The sequence below is a fragment of the Haliotis cracherodii genome, unplaced genomic scaffold (assembly GCF_022045235.1).
Source record: "Haliotis cracherodii isolate W230 unplaced genomic scaffold, xgHalCrac1.p SCAF_24, whole genome shotgun sequence".
NCBI classification, from domain to species: Eukaryota; Metazoa; Mollusca; class Gastropoda; order Lepetellida; family Haliotidae; genus Haliotis; species Haliotis cracherodii.
The window spans coordinates 2,584,839-2,612,643 of record NW_027266280.1 but is presented as its reverse complement, the minus strand read 5'-3'; the positions used below and the strand labels follow the sequence as shown (position 1 = coordinate 2,612,643).

The following is a 27,805-nucleotide window of genomic DNA, read 5'->3' as shown; positions in this document are numbered from 1 at the left end:
AATCGTTGCCAAATGATTCACGTATATTTTCCCCATATATCATATATATTCTAGATGTTACTGAAAACACATCTTGACTTACAGTATTATACAGTATGATTGAACACTCTCAACTGTATCTTGGGTATATTTTAGATGCCAGACGTATGTAAAATAACAAATTATTCCTGCAGGATTCTTTCAAAAGGGCGGCACAACTACTGCATGGTTGCCTTGCCATAATGAAGGACGAATAGAAAAGGCTCGATGACGAGCTGATGAATTAATGTCTACTTTGAAGATGTGAATCAGATTGAGGAAAAGGGGGATCAGCTGCAGCGTTATGGAAATACCGTATTCGATGTAATAAGCGCCCCGCCCTAATAAGCGCCCACCAAAATAATATTCTAATAAGAACCCCCAATTTCTAATTTTGAGAGCGCCCTGGGCGCTTATTACGTCGAATACGGTATACATCTTTCAGTCATGTTTAACAGTATGGTAATCGGTGAGCCCTTTAATTCATCATCGTGGATCCTGACAAAATGGCTGCCTATGCTCCGGTTAACGTACAAAAGGATATTTTAGATTGTTCCCATCTCAAGATGCTGTTTTAATGCAGGTTTGTAACAAAGAAAAGTGTCTTTCTCACCAACAATCACCTAGAATCAAGTTTACACTGTACACTATCAGCATGTCATCATAATAGCAAATAATTATTTTATTGACCAATATACATATCACAGCTTTTGTTACATGTTGATATATGTACAACAGGCTACTATTCACAACTTTAAAATAAACAATGTCTGCCACTGTTTCATTTGTACATACAAACCCAGCGGCTGTAACTTGAATGGTGTCACCAGTTCGGGGCACAATGATGTAACAACAGTTTGGACACAATGACGTAACAACAGTTTGGACACAATGGAAAAACAACAATTTGGAACACAACTGAGTAACAACAGCTTGGAACACAATGGAGTACCAAGAGTTTGGGAATGTTATCAAATCATAAAAAGAAAAAGTTGTAACATAACTTAAACCAGAGTTGCCTTTCTGAAGTTCAGACTGATATGCTTTTCAAAAGTTTGGCTTTAACAGACAAAATTATCTTATGTTAACTGTATTGACAACCAAGTCTTTGAATGACATTTAGAATTGACACACATAAGGAAGAGAATGGAACTTCTTGAGAAGTTGACATCCATCAATTCTCCATCTTATATATTGACAACCTTCCAAAAAAGTAATTTTTATTCAAAATGTGTGGCATCTTAAATCATGATGTAAGACATGATTTGTGTCTCAGTTGTATTAACACAAAATGTTGCAGTATTCACATTAAATAACTCCAATAGCATTCACATCATTTAACATCATTGTCAACTGAGTTAATAACCTCCGTGTGTTCACCTGGTCCAGACACTGAGGAGGGTGACTAAATCTGACTGAAATACCAAACCATGGGTCATTTGTAAGAAGAGGCCAACAGTTCCAGCATAAACACTCTCCTACACTTGTTCAACTGTATACAACAAGACCAAGGGCTTGTACAGCGACGTCTACGAGGGCTGGGTGGAGTTGCCATCATACATGGAGAAGCCTAGAATCTCCTTGGAGAACATCTCCCCAGTGACTGTGTAGGGGAGGTTCTGGTCGATGAGGTCCCCCGCTGCTGTGGCGTCAAAGTTCTGCAGCTCACACTTGCCCCCCTCGGGGTTGAAGCCCATCAGAGTGGTGAGGTACTCGGCCAGCTCGTACTCCGTCATGTGTTCACCTGCAACAGAGAGGCCGCTCATCAAAACAGAACAGTATGCACAGTAAGTACACCCAGGTACCAAGTACTGGCCAGTGGTACACCCAGGTACCAAGTACTGGTCAGTGATACATCCAGGTACCAAGTACTGGTCAGTAATACATCCAGGTACCAAGTACTGGTCAGTTGGTGCACCCAGGTACCAAGTACTGGTCAGTGGTACATCAGGGTACCAAGTACTGGTCAGTGGTACACCCAGGTTCCAAGTACTGGTCAGTGGTACACCCAGGTACCAAGTACTGGTCAGTGGTATACCCAGGTACCAAGTACTGGTCGGTGGGTACACCCAGGTACCAAGAACTGGTCAGTGGGTACACCCAGGTACTAAGTACTGGTCAGTGGGTACACCCAGGTACCAAGTACTGGTCAGTGGGTACATCAGGGTGTCAAGTACTGGTCGGTGGGTACAACCAAGTACTGGTCAGTGATACATCTAGGTACCAAGTACTGGTCAGTGGTATACCCAGGTACCAAGTACTGGTCAGTGGTACACCCAGGTACCAAGTAATGGTCAGTGATACATCCAGGTACCAAGTACTGGTCAGTAATACATCCAGGTACCAAGTACTGGTCAGTTGGTGCACCCAGGTACCAAGTACTGGTCAGTGGTACATCAGGGTACCAAGTACTGGTCAGTGGTACACCCAGGTTCCAAGTACTGGTCAGTGGTACACCCAGGTACCAAGTACTGGTCAGTGGTATACCCAGGTACCAAGTACTGGTCGGTGGGTACACCCAGGTACCAAGAACTGGTCAGTGGGTACACCCAGGTACTAAGTACTGGTCAGTGGGTACACCCAGGTACCAAGTACTGGTCAGTGGGTACATCAGGGTGTCAAGTACTGGTCGGTGGGTACAACCAAGTACTGGTCAGTGATACATCCAGGTACCAAGTACTGGTCAGTGGTATACCCAGGTACCAAGTACTGGTCAGTGGTACACCCAGGTACCAAGTACTGGTCAGTGGTATACCCAGGTAACTCGTACTGGTCAGTGGTACACCCAGGTACCAAGTACTGGTCAGTGGGTACACCCAGGTACCAAGTACTGGTCAGTGGGTACATCATGGTGTCAAGTACTGGTCGGTGGGTACAACCAAGTACTGGTCAGTGGGTACACCCAGGTACCAAGTACTGGTCAGTGGTATACCCGGTACCAAGTACTGGTCAGTGGGTACAACCAAGTACTGGTCAGTGATACATCCAGGTACTAAGTACTGGTCAGTGGGTACATCAGTGTGTCAAATACTGGTCGGTGGGTATAACCAAGTACTGGTCAGTGGGTACACCCAGGTACCAAGTACTGGTCAGTGGTATACCCTGGTACCAAGTACTGGTCAGTGGGTACAACCAAGTACTGGTCAGTGATACATCCAGGTACTAAGTACTGGTCAGTGGGTACATCAGTGTGTCAAGTTCTGGTCGGTGGGTATAACCAAGTACTGGTCAGTGGTACATCCAGGTACTAAGTACTGGTCAGTGGTATACCCAGGTACCAAGTACTGGTCAGTGGGTACATCAGGGTGTCAAGTAATGGTCGGTGGGTACAACCAAGTACTGGTCAGTGATACACCCAGGTACCAAGTACTGGTCAGTGGTACACCCAGGTACCAAGTACTGGTCAGTGGGTACACCCAGGTACCAAGTACTGGAAAGTGGGTACACCCAGGTATCAAGTACAGATCAGTGGTACACCCAGGTACCAAGTACTGGTCAGTGGGTACATCAGGGTGTCAAGTAATGGTCGGTGGGTACAACCAAGTACTGGTCAGTGATACACCCAGGTACCAAGTACTGGTCAGTGGTACACCCAGGTACCAAGTACTGGTCAGTGGGTACACCCAGGTACCAAGTACTGGTAAGTGGGTACACCCAGGTATCAAGTACAGATCAGTGGTACACCCAGGTACCAAGTACTGGTCAGTGGGTACAGCCAAGTACTGGTCAGTGGTACACCCAGGTACCAAGTACTGGTCAGTGGGTACACCCAGGTACCAAGTACTGGTCAGTGGTACACCCAGGTACCAAGTACTGGTCAGTGGTACACCCAGGTACCAAGTACTGGTCGGTGGGTACACCCAGGTATCAAGTACTGGTCAGTGGGTACACCCAGGTACAACATATACAGAGTCAGTGGTGGTCAGTCCATACCTTTGCTCTGCAGTATTTCCAGCAGTTCCCCCCTCTCTACAGCAGGACCCTTGTCAGTGGGTATCCCAAGGGTGTCGAACGCCCATAAGATCTTCTCCGGGGACAGGCCAAATGCTGGCCGATGATTCACATACACTGAAAACAAAACCTCCAATCACACAACAACCTTCGTAAAGTTTTATAGTGGCTATCAAATGGAGATAATTACATGTAATTGTCTCCCGTTGATTGTGTTTTGGATTGGACTGCAGACATCCCCTCCCTCCGTGGTCAACTAATCACATGTAACTGGACACGGGTTTGTCTGTACTGCTTGTACTCACACTTGATGAAGTCTCCGAGGTCGATGTTGCTCACATACTGACCAGTCTCCACATACTTGCTGAACTTCACCTCATTCAGCATGTCCTCAATCTGGCAACACATTAAGACACAGTCAGTATAGGATTTCAAGAACTGGTAACCGTCCATGTGTGTCAGGTAAGAGAATCAATATTTCATAACCATCAATAGTTCATTTTCGAACTCAACACTGTTCAATTGTTTAGCATGTTATTTAAAACTGTCAACTCAAAATTTAAACAATTTATAAATGTCTAATAACATAAACAAATCTAGAAGTCTAATTTCCCAGCCAAGACTTTTAAGCAGGTTCAATACAGGAAGGGGAACATTAAAACAAAAACTTGCAATTTTATTTCTTTTTTATTTCACTTGACCAATAACTTGGTCTGGAGATCACTTAGAAGAATATGTTTTCTATTTTTTCTAATTTAATAATTGTAAACTATTGACCCCCGTGACCTCATAACCCCTGCCACTGTTTACTGACCTCTTGTGACCCCATGACCCTGCCGCTGTATACTGACCTCCTGCAAGCCCATGACCCCTGTCACTGTATACTGACCTGTGACCCCATGACCCCTGTCGCTGTATACTGACCTGTGACCCCATGACCCCTGTCGCTGTATACTGACCTGTGACCCCATGACCCCTGTCGCTGTATACTGACCTGTGACCCCATGACCCCTGTCGCTGTATACTGACCTGTGACCCCATGATCCCTGCCACTGTATGCTGACCTGTGACCCCATGACCCTGCCGCTGTATACTGACCTGTGACCCCATGACACTGTCATATATACTGACCTCCTGTTCTGAGGGGTAGAAGCCCATGGCTCTCATCACAAAGGGCACCTCTGACAGCGGGATCCTGATGGACACTTGTCTTGTTTCCATGGTATTCACACTTTGACTGAAGGGAAAGTAATCCACAAGTTAGGGACTTCAAACATGTCCAAGACCTGGGGCAACATTATTTATTTCCAGTATTTCCTGGATTAAATTATACCTTTTTAAAAAACAATTCCTGACCCCTCAGAATATGAAATGGCCAGTCCTTTGCCATCAACCTGTCACCCCTTCTCTATGACAACCCTGGGTCAATACATTGTCGTTCTCAATCTTCAAGGGTATTATATCTCCATTCTTACAACGCCTCCACTCTCATAACTCTACTGTGTAATTCCCCCTTCACTCTCAAAACTCTACTCTGAGCAAGATTTAAATAGCATGATACTAAAAGCCACCATTGAATCAGCTGATTCTGAGCTAAGGTAGAGATGGAGCAATGGAGGTATGTTTCTCAAGGTGTCAAATGGGTCCAGGCTATTTATTGTTATAGAATGGAGATTTTATACCCTGTATATTTGAAGATGATTTATGGACACAACAACACGAACAGGATAAACATATTCAATATATCTACATTGACGTCCATTTTGTCTTGTAGGGGACAGACATTGATCTGTGCAGCTCATCCTGACACCGTAGCATCAACAGTCAAGTCATTTCAAGCCTCCTAACGATGCATGACGCTATCAGCACAAACAGATCTTCAACCCAGTTGAGCTCATAAAGGTGACCGGAAATCTAGACCAAAATGTGTAACACTTACCTCCTGATCTGTGCGTAGTAGAAGTAGTCCTCTAACTCTGCAAACAGGTCGCCGTCCCTGCCACCATCCAGTAAACCGTAGAACGGGATCAACTCCTCACCTCCCAACTGAGCCTGGGCCTCTAGAGCACTGCAGAACATTGTTACACTCAGTAATACTCTTTATAAGAGGGCTATGCAATAAATCCCAAAGAACAATGAAGAATGAAGTGTGGTCTATTTTACGATAAAACATTGTTCTATCATGCCGCCATTTCTGGAGATTCGTATATGCTTGATGACACCATATATTGGACGACATTATTTTTGTGAGGGAAGTATCGAGTAAGACAGTCGGTATTAGGAGGAAAGGTACAGATAATCGACATTGTGATTGGGAGAATATGCGGGAAATACCCAACTTAACCCACCTGTTCGTAAAATGGTCTTGTCCGACATTTCCGAGGTCTGATTCTATTCATTATTAAAATTTGGGTAAATATTTTTAAAACTTGTATATTTTATGAACATGTTTAGAGGCTGTACATAGTGTTGCTATCTCACATAAGAAATAAACAACTTGCGATCGTTGTTGATCGTACAATAAAACACTGCAGGGAGTATAAACCGATCTTGAGGGGTATGTGGTGTGATGTACCCTGTCTGTGAGCCTGATGGCTCAGGGTACATAGGCTCACACACAGGGTATATCACACCACATACCCCTCACGATCGGTTGACAACTTAGTCTGCCACCCCATGACAAATGAAGCTCTGTATTATACTGAAAGGATTTTGGTTAAGTCAATAAGACAGTCCCAGCTTCTTTAAGGGGGTGAGTCCACCTTTAAGTGTTGATGTCAATGACTAGGCTGTGATGAGGCTTCAGTATCTAACTGATCCTAAGAGTCAAAGGTCACTGCAAGCCTCAGCTGATGATGTGTTGGTGACTGACTTACTTGATGTTCACCTCCCACATGTGAACGGCTGCGTCCGCTCCGCCGGCAGTGAACAAGTAGCGGCCATCACCACTGCATGTCAGGTTGGCTACCTGTAACAACGTAACCATCACACTGTAACCAGCTGTGTTACAGTAGGAAGAACAAACTACTCATATCCCTGCGAATGATATGTTTTACTGAAGGTGAGGTGAGTTGAAATGGGGTTTAACATCGCATCCAAGATTATGCACTTACATAGCGACTTGGATGCACGTGTGTGTGTGTGAGGCTGCTTGTACTAGGCTGGACTGATGCTGACTTTATAGTGCTAGCACACTGAGATACCATACCGCAGTTTAACAAAACTACATGTCATGTGTCAGGAAATCTAACACAGCTTACCCCACTGGGATGAGCGACCAGCGCCATGCTGTTGTGTGGGTTGCCAGTCAAGGGGAGAATACTCATGCCAACTTTGTCCTCTGTTGTGTATGCCAGGTACCGTTTGTCTTTGACTTCATCTTTGGTTGGAATCACTGTAATCCTGAAACATTGCAATTGTCAATAACGTCATACTTCTTCATACATTTTTATGTTTTTTGTTTTTATCTTTTGCCTGCTATTTTGACTAACTAGATATAAAAGCAAAACAATCGTTCACATAAGACCAGTTGAAAAAATTCAAGTTAAAGTTCAATTATAGGTTAAAGTTCAATTATAGGTCAAAGTTCAAGGATAGGTCAAAGTTCAAGGATAGGTCAAAGTTTAAGTCTTACTTGGTGACAGGAGTGCCATATGTTGGCCCTAGAAGAGTCTTCCTGCACATCTTCGTGGTGGTATTGTACAACTTGAACTTGTACTGAAACCAAGGGATTGTATTGTTGACTGTTACATGGTTTCATGTCCTTCCCCATACAATAACCTCAGGTTCTTACTCCAGGTTCCTACTCCAGGTTCCTACACCAGGTTCCTACTCCAGGTTCCTACTCCAGGTTCCTACTCTAGGTTCCTACTCCAGGTTCCTATTCCAGGTTCCTATTCCAGGTTCTTACTCTAGGTTCCTACTCCAGGTTCTTACTCTAGGTTCCTACTCCAGGTTCCTACTCCAGGTTCCTATTCCAGGTTCCTACTCCAGGTTCTTACTCTAGGTTCCTACTCCAGGTTCTTACTCTAGGTTCCTACTCCAGGTTCCTACTCCAGGTTCCTACTCCAGGTTCCTACTCTAGGTTCCTACTCCAGGTTTCTACTCCAGGTTCCTACTCCAGGTTCCTACTCCAGGTTCCTACTCTAGGTTCCTACTACAGGTTCCTACTCCAGGTTCCTACTCCAGGTTCTTACTCTAGGTTCCTACTCCAGGTTCCTACTCTAGGTTCCTACTCCAGGTTCCTACTCTAGGTTTCTACTACAGGTTCCTACTCCAGGTTTCTACTCCAGGTTCCTACTCCAGGTTCCTACTCCAGGTTTCTACTCCAGGTTCTTACTCTAGGTTCCTACTCCAGGTTCCTACTCTAGGTTCCTACTCCAGGTTCCTACTCCAGGTTCCTATTCCAGGTTACTACTCCAGGTTCCTACTCCAGGTTCCTATTCCAGGTTACTACTCCAGGTTCCTACTCCAGGTTTCTACTCCAGGTTCCTACTCCAGGTTCCTACTCTAGGTTCCTACTCCAGGTTCCTACTCCAGGTTCCTACTCTAGGTTCCTACTCCAGGTTCCTACTCCAGGTTCCTACTCTAGGTTCCTACTCCAGGTTCCTACTCTAGGTTCCTACTCCAGGTTCCTACTCCAGGTTCCTACTCCAGGTTCCTACTCTAGGTTCCTACTCCAGGTTCCTACTCTTGGTTCCTACTCCAGGTTCCTACTCTAGGTTCTTACTCTAGGTTCCTACTCCAGGTTTCTACATGGCTATATACTCCCTGGCCTGCTGATACAGCTATACATATCAGATATCAGCCTAAATCACACCAGCGACAGAAACTAACATTTCTAGTCTACCAGTCCATATAATGATAACATACAGCAAAAATGGTAAAAATGGCAATTTCTACTAGTCCTTATGATACCTTAACTATTGGCATTACTATAGGATGAATGCAAATTTTTTACTCAAAAGAACATTGCCATACTATAAAAAAACACATGTTTCCATAATTTCATTACTTCCAGATCTATCAATGGCATAGGCTCTTCTCAGTGAAAGATTTAATACGACAAGATACAAATGTGTGAAAAAGTCCTGAATATCCAAATACAGTTAAAAAAGAGGCTTGTTACCAGCTGCAGCAGACACACCTGATCATCAGCTGTAACAATGAAATGCTCTTTTGTGATTGGTGGATACCAGGCCATACACAAGGGGACAGCACTCTGCTCAATCCTGTCTGTGCTGGACAGCCTTATGTTGTCACGGCTACTGTTCTCAAGGTCATACTCAACCTGGAAGAAAAACAAATACGAATTGTAGAGCCTGAGATTGTTACACAAGAAATAAAAAAATATTTCTGTATAAAAACAGCAGGGATGGTGAAATATTTTTCAAGCACATAAATAAATCTAGCAATGTTCTACAAAAGATGAGCATGCACTGAAAGAAACAATATCATCTGAGAACAGGAAGAAAAATGTAGAATTCTATCTTGTTCATGGAATTGTGTTTTTATGCACAATGGTGCAAGAATTAGTTTTCTGTGATCTTGTAAGGGACAGCAAGCTGACCGTTCTGAAGCTTTGTTTGTAAATATCAGCTAATGACCCCCAAATTTACTCCACTCTTCTCGTCTTTTTACTGTGAAAGGAGGTCCTACTCCAGCGACAACACCGTGGGGGATGGCAAACTCATCACGTGATCCAACTTTCTCTTGTATGTAAACAAATGCACTTATTCTGAAATAAGAACAGATGGGCCCAATGCAAACCTGTCTGTTCACTTTACATGCTGTTTTGCCTAATTTTGTATATATACTACTACTACTGCGACAGTGACTTTCGTGGCAATATAGCTTTGCACATCAAAGTGACTGTATTGCTAGCTTTCTGTTGGGCATAATGACAGCTCATGGAGCCAGCCGTATTCCAGGGAATGGAGTATTAACTAGTCTATTCTAGGGGATGACCCACCATGACCCGGTCCTCCCCAAGGGAGAGCAGTCTGGGGGCGGTGGAGTCGAGCTGCACCCCGAACATGATATCCCTGATGGGCTTGTAGTGTGCGCGGTGTCGCCCCATGTAGGTGTAGGTGGTGCTGGTGTCCATGCTCTCCTTCTTGTATACACTCACTGTGTACTCCGCATCCTACAAACAGAGACTGAGATTGTTACACAGGAATTATATACTGTCACTGTGTACTCCGCATCCTACAAACAGAGACTGAGATTGTTACACAGGAATGATATACTGTCACCGTGTACTCCGCATCCTACAAACAGAGACTGAGATTGTTACACAGGAATTATACACTCACTGTGTACTCCGCATCCTACAAACAGAGACTGAGATTGTTACACAGGAATTATATACTGTCACTGTGTACTCCGCATCCTACAAACAGAGACTGAGATTGTTACACAGGAATTATACACTGTCACTGTGTACTCCACATCCTACAAACAGAGACTGAGATTGTTACACAGGAATGATATACTGTCATGGTGTACTCCGCATCCTACAAACAGAGACTGAGATTGTTACACAGGAATTATATACTGTCACTATGAACTCCGCATCCTACAAACAGAGACTGAGATTGTTACACAGGAATTATATACTGTCACTGTGTACTCCGCATCCTACAAACAGAGACTGAGATTGTTACACAGGAATGATATACTGTCATGGTGTACTCCGCATCCTACAAACAGAGACTGAGATTGTTACACAGGAATTATATACTGTCACTGTGTACTTCGCATCCTACAAACAGAGACTGAGATTGTTACACAGGAATTATACACTGTCACTGTGAACTCCGCATCCTACAAACAGAGACTGAGATTGTTACACAGGAATGATATACTGTCATGGTGTACTCCGCATCCTACAAACAGAGACTGAGATTGTTACACAGGAATGATATACTGTCACTGTGAACTCCGCATCCTACAAACAGAGACTGAGATTGTTACACAGGAATTATACACTGTCACTGTGAACTCCCCATCCTACAAACAGAGACTGAGATTGTTACACAGGAATTATACACTGTCACTGTGTACTCCGCATCCTACAAACAGAGACTGAGATTGTTACACAGGAATTATACACTGTCACTGTGTACTCCACATCCTACAAACAGAGACTGAGATAGTTACACAGGAATGACATACTGTCACTGTGAACTCCGCACCCTACAAACAGAGACTGAGATTGTTACACAGGAATTATATACTGTCATGGTGTACTCCACATCCTACAAACAGAGACTGAGATTGTTACACAGGAATTATATACTGTCATGGTGTACTCCGCATCCTACAAACAGAGACTGAGATTGTTACACAGGAATGATATACTGTTACCGTGTACTCCGCATCCTACAAACAGAGACTGAGATTGTTACACAGGAATTATACACTGTCACTGTGTACTCCGCATCCTACAAACAGAGACTGAGATTGTTACACAGGAATTATATACTGTCATGGTGTACTCCGCATCCTACAAACAGAGACTGAGATTGTTACACAGGAATGATATACTGTCACCGTGTACTCCGCATCCTACAAACAATGACTGAGATTGTTACACAGGAATTATATACTGTCACAATGAACTCCGCATCCTACAAACAGAGACTGAGATTGTTACACAGGAATGATACACTGTCACTGTGTACTCCGCATCCTACAAACAGAGACTGAGATTGTTACACAGGAATTATATACTGTCATGGTGTACTCCGCATCCTACAAACAGAGACTGAGATTGTTACACAGGAATGATACACTGTCACTGTGAACTCCGCATCCTACAAACAGAGACTGAGATTGTTACACAGGAATGATACACTGTCACTGTGAACTCCGCATCCTACAAACAGAGACTGAGATTGTTACACAGGAATGATATACTGTCACTGTGAACTCCGCATCCTACAAACAGAGACTGAGATTGTTACACAGGAATTATATACTGTCATGGTGTACTCCGCATCCTACAAACAGAGACTGAGACTGTTGGCATGCTGTGATGATATACTTACAGCTGTGGCCAGGTACTGCGAGTCGTGTGAGAACGCTATGTGGGTGACGGCATCTCGAGCGTAGTGGAACGGCTCCTCCATCTCCTCCTGGAGAGTGATGGCATCCAGAACACGCACACACCCGTTGGTGAAACCCACAGCTGAAACACCACAGGCAAGTGTTTTAATATGAAAAGTAGGAGGTTGATTGTTATGAAACAACTGTCTACTACTATAACATCATCAGTGGCAGCACAACCTCATTAAAATCAGATCTTAGTTCTCGCTACCGGAAAACAACGATCTCAGGATGCTCAATTAGAGGTCACATCAGAATGACCTTTTCTGAATTTCGACCAACCAATGAAATGACTAACAAGAAGTCAACATTAGCAAATCAGAAATCAGAACTAAGAACTGATTTTAATGAGATTAGTGACAGCAAGATGGGACAGATGATTGCTGAATACTGACAAGTATTTGTCTAACTCAATGAACGGGATCAATAATCAAAACATTCACAGATGCATCTCAGATGGAGAAAAAGTATGCCATACCAAAACAAATTAAAGTCTGTGCTCAAAGGTTTTCTGTTCTCTTAGTAGCATGATTTTCAGTTGACTTTATATTATATTGATTATTATTAACTGAACTCTCTAGACCAAACAGAATTTTACTAGACATGGGCTATGGATTAGTGACTTTAGTCACAGACTGAAAATACATTATCTGTTAAAAAAACAGTTCAGGATTGCTGTTCAATTCACCTTATACTGAAAAACTAGTTAAGCTAAGTCTTATCAAATCCTATATGTATAATTGGAGAACGCCTACATCTGTTTTACTCACCAAGCAGTCCACCACTAGGGTCATATGTACAACAGCGGATGTGGCTCCCGCGATCAAACATCCGGGACACCATCACGTCCCTATAGCATACAACACAGCCATGAGAAACACAACATCACAGCCATGAGAAGCACAACATCACAGCCATGAGAAACACAACATCACAGCCATGAGAAACACAACATCAAAGCCATGAGAAGCACAACATCACAGCCATGAGAAACACAACATCACAGCCATGAGAAGCAGGGGTCCGGAAAATTTAAAATCCCAATCGGACATTTACATTTATGCCACGCCCCCTTCAAACAGCGTGTTTTAGTACGACTTTTTACACACAAATTACAAGTTGTTACGTATTCATAATATGATGAATTATGAATTGTTTCAATTTAAATTGTTTAATTCACCGGACAATTAATAACAAATAATATCATTTTAGATATATATGGAAAACATACGTTTGTTTCTGTTATGACAACGATCTGTCAACGTTGTGAACGGTCTAATTAATATTCATGAGTCTGCTCAAGTGTACGCGTTGTAACATTTGGATCGAGACTATTATCCCATATTTGGTTATCACGTGACCTCACGGGAAAAGTGTTTTTTTTAAACTAAAGATTATTTAAAAACAAGACAGATAATATAATCATAAATCCTAAACTATCGTTGATAGCAGTAGTTATTTGAATACTTTTTCATCTGTACTTAATTATTGACCATAAAAAAATTTGATATCGATCGTCCGAGAAAGCAAAATGGCGGTCAATCAAGATTCAATATACGACTAGCTACTGAAAACAATAAAATCTGCAAATCCTCGTTGTATGTCAACCAAGTGAAAGTCGTTAGCCACGACTTACAAAATGATCATTCAGACTTTGAGGGTTTGGCAGATCCGCTCGACTGATCTGCATCGGTCGACTGGCTGTCGTCACGCTTTCGCTTCTTGACTGAGGTTACGTATCGTAGCATTGTGAGGATAATGAGGTACATCGATGATGCAAGGTATTTATGTACAGTTGTAAACAACATTTTACTCAAATCAACAAGATGTTCTCAGTAATAAATCCTCGATTAATCAGTGTCAACTCAGTTTATTGCCTATTACAGTGATTGACCGATTGGACTATCATTCTAGGTACGATGTATTTACAGCAATCAAAACAAACAAAGCTTGTCAGTGTAGATAATCTTCATGGTGTTACAACTGCAGACAGAAATTGCTCAGTCCTAACTGTTGATCATGTCCGGTCAAAATTTAAGAATGTCCGGACAGAAAAATTTAAATGTCCGGTAAGCAATATTTTAGACCGGACATTTGAGATTCCCAATCGGACATGTCCGGCGCATATGACGGTTTCCGGACCCCTGATGAGAAGCATGACATCCCTGCCATGAGAAACACAACATCACAGCCATGTAAGCATGACATCCCAGCCATGAGAAACACAACATCACAGCCATGAGAAACACAACATCACAGCCATGAGAAACACAACATCACAGCCATGAGAAACACAACAACACAGCCATGAGAAACACAACATCACAGCCATGAGAAGCACAACATCACAGCCATGAGAAGCACAACATCACAGCCATGAGAAACACAACATCACAGCCATGAGAAGCACAACATCACAGCCATGAGAAACACAACATCACAGCCATGAGAAGCACAACATCACAGCCATGAGAAGCACAACATCACAGCCATGAGAAACACAACATCACAGCCATGAGAAACACAACATCACAGCCATGAGAAGCACAACATCACAGCCATGAGAAACACAACATCACAGCCATGAGAAACACAACATCACAGCCATGAGAAGCACAACATCACAGCCATGAGAAACACAACATCACAGCCATGAGAAACACAACATCACAGCCATGAGAAACACAACATCACAGCCATGAGAAGCACAACATCACAGCCATGAGAAACACAACATCACGGCTGATACCATGTATCCTTGTAGGCTAGGAATATCTTTGTACCATCATCAAAATATTTTTACACTCAAACTTCAAAATTATCCTAAAATTGTACCACACGGGAAGTCTTAATTCATTGATGGAGAAGCAGATAGATTCGAACCTTTGCTACAATATTTCGCATCACTAAATCAACAAAACAGTACTTACTTTTGCTCATAGTTCCAGATTTTGAGAAGCCCAGAGTAGCTGCCAATTGCTAGGTAAGGACTAAATTAGAAGAAAGTAAAACATGGTTGTTGATAAACATCCTGAATTTCAACATATGGAATAATGTAAATAATGACAAATATAATCGCATGGTAGAAATGTACATTCATAGAAGTCACACCCACTCATATAGATCTATTATCCAATTCCAATGTTGTCTACGTTACATGTTTTGACAACTTCAGTGACACAGACTTTGACCAATCATACTTTTGATAAATTTGTATTTTCAATAGACATGATAAAGAAAGAAATGTATTTAAAAAACAAGGAAACAAAACCTTTCCCCTGCATCAGTTACTTTACTGTCAAATCTGGCAAACCAAAGTTTCACAAATTTGAAACAGAATTTAAATTTGAATAACAGTGTTTTTCTTCCCACAAGACATCCCACAACTAATATACCGTATTCGACATAATAAGCGCCCAGGGCGCTCTCAAAATTAGAAATAGGGTCTCTTAGTAGAATATTATTTTGGTGAAAAAAAAGAGTTGAGAGATAAATTTGGTTTATGCTGACAGCCTGAAATGTTTATGTACGACAGATATATTTTTCCAGAATTTAATTGCCCATAATTAAGGGTGCATATAACACACGAGTGCGTATTATTCACAAAAAAAAGAAGTCATGTGTACATTGATCAATCGGAAGGGGTGCCAATTGGGATTGTTCACTTGGCAATATATCAGCAAATATCACCGTGGGTGCTTATTAGAGCGGGGCGCTTATTACGTCGAATACGGTATACTTTTATTTTCACAGGAGAGAAGGGAGGTAACTCTAATGGCCCCCAAGGGCAGACAACTCACTGTGTGGGGTGGGCGGCCAGGGCATGGATGGAAGCGTCATGTTCCCGATGGATCACCTGAAGGAAGGCGTCGTGACATGACAAGGTAGCAGATGAAACATTGGCTGCAGATGCTGAGGCTGACAACCTCCATCTCTATACCATGAGGTACTAACATACGTGTGACACATTTATCATCACAAGGTCACAAGTTACAAGGAAATACTTGAATATTTGTGTTACAATCAGATCTATCTAGTGACCTGAATCATATCTTTCAGTATTGTAGCTTAAGGGTTGTGGTGTGACAGCATGACGTCCTAATATCAGTATCAGTCCCAGACAAATTCTGTGGCTAAGATTGCACAAGTCTGTGGTAAAATTCCTGACATAACATGTTAAGAAAATAGAATGCAAACTGCTTCTGAGGATAATCTGTTGCTACTTTGGTGCTAATGTCACACCATGTAGTTTTGATTTAGTGTCGAGCGTTTAAAGACAGTGATCGTGTCATACTGCGAAGTCGGAAGACCCATAGTATCACGTGGCCTACATTCCCAATCTGCACCTGACAGGTACGACATCTTGATTAGACATATCTCGCAAACAAACAATTCATTTAGTAAACACTGTGTACTGCCCTGTGTTTCTTGTTACAGGGAAATAACACCCCAACCGCTTGTGAAACAGCTGCAGTGTGTGCCCAAAACGTCTGAGAGTCCTAGCCTCAACATGGCACTTCATTTTCAGTAGATTTAGTGTCATTAGATGGACTGTTATTAGCTAAGCTACATAAACCTGACATAAAGCTGACAGAATTACTGTGTGAGTGAATCTGGTTTAACGCTGCTTTGAACGGTACTTCAGTTACATCACTGTGTGTCAATTTGGTGTGGAAGGAAGCCAGAATGATGCAGCTCTTGAAGTTTACCACTTCGGTGAAACCTACAGCATGGGTATGGTGCTGACAAACTAGAAACATAATCAGGGCTAATGTGGGATTCGAACCCATAAACACAGGTTTCTGGCACACTAAAGGGATGCAACTCTACACAGCAATTCGTAGAGCCTTAGATGACTGGGCCACAATTATGGCTAATTTAACCAACACAATTGTGATAAAAATACAATTGTTGTATAAACTTGTACAAACCTCAACCTTGGTGCCATCTGCTGTGATGTTGCCAAATATTGCGATGCTGCTTCCGACAACAAAGTCTCGGATAACAAACTTCTTGGCAGCAATGGTGGCATCTGGGGGGTACTTGGTGTTCTCAGCTGCTCTGTCGAAAACAACATACACAGTCAAACACTGGGGAAACAACATACAGTCAAACATCGGGAACAACGTACACAGTCAAACATTGGGAACAACGTACACAGTCAAACATCGGGGAAACAACATACACAGTCAAACATTGGGGAAACAACATACACAGTCAAACATCGGGGGGAAAACATACACAGTCAAACATCGGGGAAACAACATACACAGTCAAACATTCGGGAAACAACATACACAGTCAAACATCGGGAACAACATACACAGTCAAATATCGGGGAAACAACACACACAGTCAAACATCGGGGAAACAACATACACAGTCAAACATCGGGGAAACAACATACACAGTCAAACATCGGGGAAACAACATACACAGTCAAACATCGGGGGGAAAACATACACAGTCAAACATCGGGGAAACAACATACACAGTCAAACATCTGGGAAACAACATACACAGTCAAACATCGGGGAAACAACATACACAGTCAAACATCGGGAACAACATACACAGTCAAACATCGGGGAAACAACATACACAGTCAAACATTCGGGAAACAACATACACAGTCAAACATCGGGAACAACATACACAGTCAAACATCGGGGAAACAACATACACAGTCAAACATCGGGGAAACAACATACACAGTCAAACATCGGGGGAAAACATACACAGTCAAACATCGGGGAAACAACATACACAGTCAAACATCGGGGAAACAACATACACAGTCAAACATGGGGGAAACAACATACACAGTCAAACATCGGAGGGGAAACATCGGGGAAACAACATACACAGTCAAACATTGGGGAAACAACATACACAGTCAAACATCGGGGAAACATACACAGTCAAACATCGGGGAAACAACATACACAGTCAAACATTGGGGAAACAACATACACAGTCAAACATCGGGGAAACAACATACACAGTCAAACATTGGTCTCAAGGAAATGGATGATTCACTAGACTCAGTCAGCAATCTAACTACATCGTGGCAGTGGACCAGACAAACCAGTGACTGATACCATGAGCATGTTGTTTAGGTGAGATACACAATCACCTCTGCCTGGTGACATACAAACACAATTCCTGTTGAGTCAGGTCTTTCGTGACAAACATGGGATACTGGGGACCTCTTCCTCAAAGTTTGCACAAGATTTGGAAAAGGATAATAATATCAAAGATTAACAAATACTTTCACCCCATTACATTGTTCAAACAAATCCTTAAAAGTGGCAAAAGTTACAACTATCAAACAATAAAATCCTCCCTAGTTCTGACATCTACAACTGTTTCCTCAATCTGACAACAAACTTCAGTAATACACTTCATGAATGTGCTTGATCCTGTGTACTCACATAGGTGTGAACTCAGGGACAAAGGAGAAGGAGAGCGCATTGACTGGCCCAAGGCCGAACTCCTGGTACCTGAAATACACAAAACCCACATGAAATATTTCTACTTTTTATCAACTGACGACAGACACTGTCTCCAGTCATTGCAAGACCTGTTAGTCAGGTGTCACTACCCAGTACTTTTCTATCTGTCCTGGGGAATCCTAAATGTCTGTGTCATGTGGTTGAGAGAAGTGAAAATGGGGGTTCCTTGGCGAACACTTTGACCGAGTTCATGTCTGCAGGGTGATGACACATGACTCACTTCACCTGACTTCCATGGTATAAATGATGTCACAGCATTAACTGGAGATGAGGGTGTTCTTGTTTGAAGAGATACTTCCTTATGTTTATGTCTGACTGATGAACATGGACAGGTTGAACGCTGAATGTACTTCTTAACAGAATGGACTTAACACGTAATGTTTGTTTACTTCTTTCTTTCTTTCTTTGTTGTTTAACGCCGCACTCAGCAATATTCCAGCGATATGATGGCGGTCTGTAAATAATAGAGTCTGGACCAGATGATCCAGGGATTGACATCATGAGCATCGATCCATGCAACTGGGATACCATGACATGTACGAACCAAGTCAGTAAGCCTGAACACCCGATCCCGTTAGACGCTTCTTACGACAAGCATAGTCGCCTTTAAGGAAAGCATGGGTTGTTGTAGACCTATTCTACCCCGGAACTTCATTTAAATGCGTAACAAGTTTCCATAATTTAAACAGCCTTAATATTTGTGCATTCCATGAGACTCGGTCAGCTGAGAGTTTTTCCATCCATTCTAAATGTTTATACACAACCAGTGGACTATTTAGTGTTCGGTTAAACCCTGTACACCATTAACAAACTATGGAAATATTGATTACATATTTTTTACCTTAAAAATAGATTTGATCTTTTTCTGACCCATAAGACCATTTTTTTTTGCCCTGCAAATGATTTGAAGAGTATTTCTGCTATTTCTAGTCAGACTTGGTGTATGCAATAAAAATAGAAGTTTACCAGTAGATAAGCTTGAGACTCTGGTCAAAGAACTTGACATGACCAGCGATGTCCCCAACGACGATGTATCTGTCTGTGATGGTGAGTACGTTGATGCCACGGTCCTGCAGCTTGATGATCTTCAACGCCTTCTTGTTGGCCGTCTGCTCGGATGTTACCACTGCATGATAAGAGACACTAAGCCTTTGGCATACACATTCTCATTAGAATCAGATCTTTCTCTCTGATACAATTAATCACTGCATGACTAGGCATGACTAAGCAAGGCATTCAGACCAGCATATCTTATTTAGGTACTTGCCAAAACTAACTTCAATGGACAGTTCCAAATGTAAATAATTAAGGTTGCGGGTGATCCTGACAGCTCACCTTTAGTGAGAACCTGGTTGTTGTCCCAGACTACGAGGTTACCGAGGGAGGTTCCTGTAAGGGCGCGGGTGTTGCTGGCCTGGAAGATGGACTGGCTGTAGCGCCCCACAGGCTTGTTGAAGTCCTGGTCCGTGAGGGGCGGGGCATAGTACTCCATCCGGCGCTCCTCCTAATAGGGAATGACAGGGTGGAGATTGGTCTTAGGACTGTATCATATTTTGCTGACCCCACATTTTTACACGCTCACCCCCCACTGCCCCTTCACCAAATACTTTTCATGGTTATTTTATTTCACAAAATGGAATTGAGTTATTCTTTTTATTGCCCCTCCCATACAGTGGTGATAAATTTGGGGACCCCCATACACCCACCCACACCCTTCCTATGAGAAATGACCAGTACCTTATTTCACAAATTGTAGCAGTTGATTGACTTATTATTTCATACTGATAACAATGACCATTCAGCCTAACACTGAATATAACACAAATATTCATTATACGAGTAGATCAAAGATTGTTAATGATTATTTTTATGGATCAATTCTGTTCTAGTTGCCCCACTTATATTTAGAGCACACCTGACCATCTCAAAGACCCATGTGGCACACTAGAAACAACACGTCGATGTCTGCATGGTAATGTGGCGATGCTGCTGTTACCATGGTTACTCACCCACTGGAAGAAGATGACCTGGGACTCGCTGTTGGTGACGAGGAAGTGGATGTCGTCGGGATTGAAGAAGATGTAGTTCTGAACGCCGTACTTGGGGTTGAGCTCCGCGGTGCACACGGGCGTCTCGCCGTCAATAGTCCAGTCCCAGATTGACAGGATCTGGGGGACAAATGGGCGTTGAAAACGTGAACTTTACTGTATTCGACATAATAAGCGCCCCGCTCTTATATGTGCCCACGGCGTTATTTGATAATATAATGGCTAGTGAACAATCCCAGTTACAGTTACCAAGCAAACTAGTGGTTGATATATCAACAACCTCCCACAGTTGTTTGTTTGTTTGTTGTTTAACGCTGCACTCAGGAATATCTATGTCTGTAAATAATCGAGTCTGGACCAGACAATCCAGTGATTGATGTCATGAGCATTGATCTGCACAATTGGGATACGATTACATGCATCATCCAAGTCAGCGAGCCTGACCACCCTATCCCGTTAGTCACCTCTTACGACAAGCATAACATCCCACGTTGAGTCTCAACACTATACCCATTCTGTCTCCTAGTACAAGGGACCTACTCCCACAGAATCTAAAATATGCTAAAATATACCTGTGTTTCTGAAGCGCTTAGGGTTGTTAGGTAACGAGCATCTGGGGTCAACGCCACGGCAACCACGCCTCCCTCAGGATTGGGATCAAACAAGGTCTGGATGGGAATGCTGCAGACAGACAAAGCAGAACACCATTTGAGCTGCTTCCCAGCATAAAGACATTGTGGATGAGTAGAAAGTGGTGAGGTGAATTGGGTTTAACGTAGCAGCATTTAAGTTTATTTAAATCATACATGTACAGTCGTGCCTCGTTTATACAGACACTTGCGTCATTTCACAATTCGTCTGTATAAACGAATTTCCGTATAACTGAAACCAGCTTCTTACTGGAGGAGTTACTTCCCTTCAATTATGCAAAAAATCTGTCATGGAAGTTTGAACTTTACCACATTTTGAGGTAGTTTTTTTATACAATAATTCCAAATTGTCCACATCGCCTGTGTTCTCGTAATATGTAATCAAGGTCTCTATACAAGCACAAGCAAAATTCAGTGCCATAATGCTTACTGATGGTTTCCAAACTTGCTGACGGGTGTTTTTCCTTAAACAGACAAATTTCCTTTTTTTCGCAACCAATAAACAAGCTCGTCTCAAACGTAACTCAGTGTCACCTTCATAATTGACTTCTTACGAATCAAAGGATTACCACCAGCGGAAGATTACTACCAGCGGAAGTGTATTGTCCGGGTAAGTGAGACAATTTTGTGTGCATTTCAGTGTTTTGTGTATGAAAATGACCATCCGGTTCCGGAAACTGAATTTCCGTATATACAGGTAAATCTATATGGTAATTATTTCGTTTTGAATGAAAATTGTCCGGGAACCAAGGTTTCCGGATATCTGAAGTCTGTATAAGCGGGGCATGACTGTATTGTAATGTGCATGCATGTATGTATGAGTGTGAGTGGCTGCTCGTACTACTCCGGACTTATGCCGGTTTTATAGAGCTAGCCCACAGAGATCACATATACCATGTCACAGTTTAACATGGACACCCCATTCAGACACGGGGGTGGGGTTGGATTATATCAACAACAAAACAATTGTCCCAGAAAGAGCTTGACATTAAAAACAAAGGTGATTATTCATGTTTAATGGTCCTCCTTCACACTCTCCTCTACCACAGCAGACACAAGTCCGACTAACAACCTACCCGGTGTAGGTGTCCCAGATGATCACCATGGAGTCGGAGCCCTTGTCCCCCGTCACCAGCCAGCGCTTGTCCTCACTCACACACGTGCATGTGATCGGGTTGGCCTGGAGACAAGGAATCAGTGGTGAATTAGAGAGTCAGTACTTGAGTCAGTGAGTCAGTCGGTTAGCCAGTCAATGAGTTAGTCAGTGAGTCAGTGAGCAGTGTCTAACCCCACTTAGACACCTGGGTGGACACCAAGAATCGAGAATCTTCTGTTTGTAGTTTAACGCAGCAGTCAGCAATATTCCAGCTATATCTCAAACACCTGTAAATAATCAAGTCTGGACCAGACAATCCAGTAATTGATGTTATGTGCATCGTACCACTCGTCAGGGTACAACAACATGCAATCTACCACATTGCCGAGACTGATCCCTGATCCCGTAGTCACCTCACACAACCAACACAGGTCCGTGTGCGAAATACACCTAATGTTGGAAAGCGTAATATCTCCAAATCATCATCAACAAGCACAGGATGCTGGGGACAGCAGTATCTCACAGTTTTACTTGGAAACTTATATACATGTTTTAATGTACATACGATGTCTCATAAGCCTGTAAAGGCTGGGTGCAATACCGATGATAATTGATTTTTTTGTTTTTATGCAGTATGTATATGTTATTTGCCCGTGACATGTTAATATGAATATTCTCTCTCACTCCTATACTTCGGCTGAATTTGTAGTCTGATTCGAATGACTTCCAAGCTTCCTTCAATTAGACTGGGTGGTCAAAGTTCTCTCATGTTCATCTGATCCTATAGAGGTGTCGTCAGATGTTCACACAGAGAGGTATCTTGTCAAACTAAGAGATCTGAATGAGACTGCTGTGACTTACATGTCCCTGCAGTATGTGCTGTTTGTTGTTGTGGAAGTCATAGAGGACGCCAACGTGGGCACACGGGTACATGATCACCTTCCTCACGCCATCGGTCAAGTTCAGCACAGGGACACTGCGGTTCAGGCCAAATGACCACACCATGTTCTGTAACACAGGAGGGAATTAAGCAGGGCATAATTCATAATGACTTTCTTATAATATTGTGTTAAAAAGACATTAAACCAAAGTAGATGTCTGGTTCTTGTCTAATATTGTTCAGATATTTTACCAGAATGACTATCAACACGATGAATATTATTTAGCATTTTATTCTTTTTAATTTACCTTGTCATTCCTGACAATTTATTTTTCTTTGTGCCTCTTAGCATATTTACATGGAAAATAGAAAAAACAGCATTAGAAACTAAGAGTTTTAGTCCACTAGTCCTTACAAAGATAACATATACTATTAGTGAGGATATCTTAACTATTGGGCAATTTGGCAAGGACTACAGGACTAGTGCCAATTTCTAACATTGAAAAAAAGGAGAATCGTTGTACACAGAATGAAAGTCAACACAACACCTAAAGTGTAAGCAAAGCTAACTACTTACCAGAGCCGAGCTGGACATGGTTCCCTCGAGTGATGTGTCCGTCCTTTCTCTGGAGGGGAGTCGTGGTGCGTCAGGAATAACCTCAACATCAGCCTGTGTGGGAGGGGGTTGGGCGGGATACCCCACATTACCCTCCTCAGGGGGTGGGGGTGTTCTGCTTGTCTCCCCTGCACCTGGGGGTGGAGACTGTCGCGGGGTGCCTCCCTCAGCACCAGGTTGAGGGGAAAGTCTTTTGCTGCCTCTTGTGCTGCTTGATAGAGGCCTCTCCTCTTTGGCAGGAGTTTCACTTGTATGCTGAGCATCCTCTGGACCTTCCACTTTACCATCTGTAAAGTCCTCGTCTCGAACCGTCTCTTGAGCCTCACCTATCAATTTAAGAGACTGTAGGCAGGGAAGATTCACCAGCTGTCCAATCTGATATGTATCATGATACCTTGCTAACGATCAGATGAGTATCACGATACTTGAATGTGCTCATATCTGTGGTGCGTAAGTTATCTTTTTCATAGTCAGGATGGTCAAATACCTGGCACACTGACGATTTACAGTTGGCAGTGTCAGGTATGGCGCCATGGATGAAACCATAAACGTTTTCACAAGTAATTAGTGTTTGGTGTAACATTTATTAACGAATACATTTAAGGTAAGAATCGGTACTTTTTACTTGGTGTGCGACTGTGACCAGTGCTTGTATTGAGAAATAAATATCATGATCCACTACAAAGCATTACAGGTTTAACTAGACTTATTGCCCTTTGGACAGGGGATAGTGGAAATAGCACAGGGCATGCTATTATTCAAATCAGTTTCCTGTTTGGCCCCTATGGTTTTGACTTACAATCCGTGGTAAAACCTATAGAGTTTACAAGCCTGGGAAGTGACTGGAGAGAGACAGTTTTCAACAGTTTTCCAGATACATCATGTTGTGTCATCTTGATGTTGGAGGAAAGTGAGTGAGTGAGTATGGTTTTATGACACTTTTAGCAATATTCCAGCAATATCATGGCGGGGGACACCAGAAATAGTGTTCACACATTTTACTCATGTCAGGAATTGAACCTGGGTCTTCAGCGTGACAGGCGAACACTTTAACCACCAGGCTACTGACTGCCCCTATTGGAGGAAAGCCCAAAAGGCGGCATGTCTCAGACAAATACCACTTTAGTGAAACTCACAAGCACCATAGGTATAGTGCTGACAAACCATTAACATAATCAGGGTGAATAAAAGAATAGAATCCATGATCACAGGTTTCTGAATAATAAGAGATGCACATGTGAACCACAAATTGGGCAACTGAAACTTCCCCCCTGGGCAGTGCCTGGCCTGGCAGTGTTGGAGCCCCTAAACTTTTAACTTTTAACATTGAGGAAAAGACAAGGACTCGTTGATTAACATGTTTAATTTTAAACACTGATATAACAAGTCCTTTTATATAATTGAATGGGTTTGTATCAATGCAATGTGCAGTCCCTTGTGCTTCATGCTTGTCATAAGAGACAGCTATAAAAAGGATCGGGTGGTCAGGCTGTGATTTGAGCCCTCCAAGTAGTGACCAATTTGGTCACATTTGCAACCTAAATTACCATTATTAAATTACCAATTACCTGTATTTATTGCTTGGTTGCCAGTCGGCTCCCATTAATAAATTAGCTTGGCGACTAAAATATTTCACATATTGAAAAAAACTGGAGCAGAACATCGCTTGTATGTATCAACATCATGACTTCCCTAGTTAGGGGTGTAGTGTAACTCCTTACAGGGATACTGAAGCCTAGCCTGCTTCTGATGCTATCGTCTGTAGTGCTACAAGTTTATGTATTTCTGGTCATGTACACATTTCTCAGTTTACTTTCACAATGGTGGCATGTTCAAATCATAGAAGAATATTTGACATATTTTCAAGAGCCATAGCTAAGCCAAACAGTCCATCACAGAATGATGACATGAATAACACTATAACATAACTATGGCTATTACAGCCAGCAGTCCTGAAAAGCGTTTATTAGATGCAGATGTTGGTGGGCAGAGAATCAGAGAATTCAGCATTGGGATGCGAGATGACCGAGATTACTTCACCTACTGTGAATGTGTCTGATAGTAATAAATGAATGGAAAAACCAAGCCAAGGCACAACATAATAAATAAAGTGAAAAGATAGTAGCAGTAATTGGCTAAGTGAATTCCAGTGACGATCTTTCAACAAGGGGAATTGTACAATGACTTGTCTTTATTGACACAAGGTTTCACAGTTCGTTGTTGAGACATAGAAATGTCTTCAATCTTCTAATGTCTTTTTATTTAATTTCTTAGATAATATATTCTTTGTAAGCCTAAATCAATAATGTGGCCCCTAAAATTTTAATGTGGCTCCTTGAAGTTTAAAATGGCACCTATAAAAATAATGCCAGAATCCAAGAAGCTCCTAGGAATAAATCAAAGCTTGGAGTGCTGTACTTAGCCGACTGTGGGTCATCATTGGTGGGTGTTGATCTTGCCATCAACCACTGGTTTGCCAATCTCAAACCTCATTATATACCGGCCACCGTGATAAAGTTAGGTTATCAACAAACATACAAACATGAACTCACGACAAGTGTTTGAAATTAGGGCTGTGTTAGGGTACTTGAGGTTTGCTCCCGTAGTATTTGAAACTAGGGCCCCCTTAATTTCCAACATTTAACATAAGCTTAATGTCAAGGACCCGTTGAATTGCATCCATAATTGCAAACACAGCCTCCTGTGTTGTATTGATAACTTTAGCGCACAACAATACAGATTTATATTTGTGTGATGCCATACCTTGTTCCTCTGTTGGCTCTGCTTTTTCCTCATCTTCTGGTTTTAAATCTTCAGATGGATTTTCTTCTGCAGCTTGCCCCTGTGCTGCTGCTACTTGACTAGTTCCCTCTTTTTCTTCTACCTCTGCCACAGTTTTGGGTATAGTCTGATCTTCCGTTTCTTTATCTGAATCCTTTACCGGTTCTTCTTTGGGGTCATTCGGTTCATCCTCTCCTCCATCTCCTTGAGCTGCAAACTCAGGGGCAGTGTTGTCAGTCTCATCTTCACCACCTTTCCCATCTTCTTTTTCTATGGGCCCATCTGTCTCGTCACTTTGGTTTTGATTTGTAATCTCTGCAACGGGTACCTGACCTGCTTCTTTCTCGGCCTCTACGTCGGCTTTCGGGGATTCTTGTGTATCCTGTACATCGGTATCATTTTCTTTAGGTATTTCCTGTGCTTCTTCTGCCATATTGAAATATAACGGACGGTGTTTTCCAACACTGACCTGCGAAAACACACATGCACAGCCTCAAAACCTAAAATTCATGCCTGACGCTGTTGCTATGCTACGGTGTTTTTAGCCGACACGTTCTCCGGCATGTCGCAATGGATATCGATTATACCTGATAAATGAATACATGAAATGCCTTCATAATACTTATGCAGGTTATAACAGTATCATCTTGTTATATGATAAGAAATTCCATACAATACGGAAAAATAATTGCACTATTTCCAACAAACATAGGGTCTCATTTACGACATACCAAACACACGTTATACCTAACAACTAATGTTCCTCTTGGTTCACTCAATCAGCATGAAGCAGACGACAAATAATATAAAAGTACATTCAATAGAGTTATTCATTGAAGAGAAGAGTATAACAACAACAAACAACAAAACAAGAAACAAGTGCAAGTAGAATGTATCATTTTGTGAAATTAATGTTGTAAGTTCCTCGCTTAACGCAACTTTTAAAATGGTGTCATAATAACCGTTGGTTTAATATGCTAATTCAATAGTGAAATGTCTGTATCAACGTTAGGTTTGTCAGCATCATATCCATGCTTGGCGGTTTAACCTTTCCTCCCTCGCCAAGCTGACACTCCGCCATATAACTGGAATATACTGTTCCAAGCGACGCTAAACCCAACCCACTCACTCAGTAGACACC

The 27,805-nt window shown here is 42.3% G+C and overlaps 1 protein-coding gene across 1 annotated transcript; it reads right to left on the bottom strand.

Moving 5' to 3' along the window:
- Window positions 1-870: 870 nt before the first annotated feature.
- On the bottom strand, window positions 871-27,188 carry LOC139472327 (cilia- and flagella-associated protein 251-like). The gene is made up of 24 exons (XM_071254776.1): window positions 26,647-27,188; window positions 23,845-24,209; window positions 23,249-23,395; window positions 22,368-22,471; window positions 21,214-21,322; window positions 20,603-20,761; window positions 19,929-20,097; window positions 19,560-19,719; window positions 18,513-18,581; window positions 17,010-17,139; window positions 15,879-15,934; window positions 15,009-15,068; window positions 12,849-12,928; window positions 12,021-12,160; window positions 9,941-10,114; window positions 9,116-9,259; window positions 7,604-7,686; window positions 7,230-7,371; window positions 6,846-6,937; window positions 5,909-6,037; window positions 5,101-5,206; window positions 4,275-4,365; window positions 3,952-4,086; window positions 871-1,762 (listed from the first exon to the last, which is right to left on the bottom strand). Exons 1-24 carry the CDS (start codon window positions 27,095-27,097, stop codon window positions 1,548-1,550), a joined length of 3,510 nt encoding a protein of 1,169 aa, XP_071110877.1. The 5' UTR covers window positions 27,098-27,188; the 3' UTR covers window positions 871-1,547.
- Window positions 27,189-27,805: the final 617 nt, after the last annotated feature.

Excerpts from the sequence above, each read along its gene's own strand:
- LOC139472327 (XM_071254776.1), bottom strand. The coding sequence starts at position 27,097 with ATGGCAGAAGAAGCACAGGAAATACCTAAAGAAAATGATACCGATGTA. Across the intron at positions 7,687-9,115 it reads TTGTTACAGCTGATGATCAG|TACAAGTTCAAGTTGTACAA; the intron begins GTGTGTCTGCTG and ends CCTTGGTTTCAG. Across the intron at positions 1,763-3,951 it reads GGAAATACTGCAGAGCAAAG|GTGAACACATGACGGAGTAC; the intron begins GTATGGACTGAC and ends TCTCTGTTGCAG.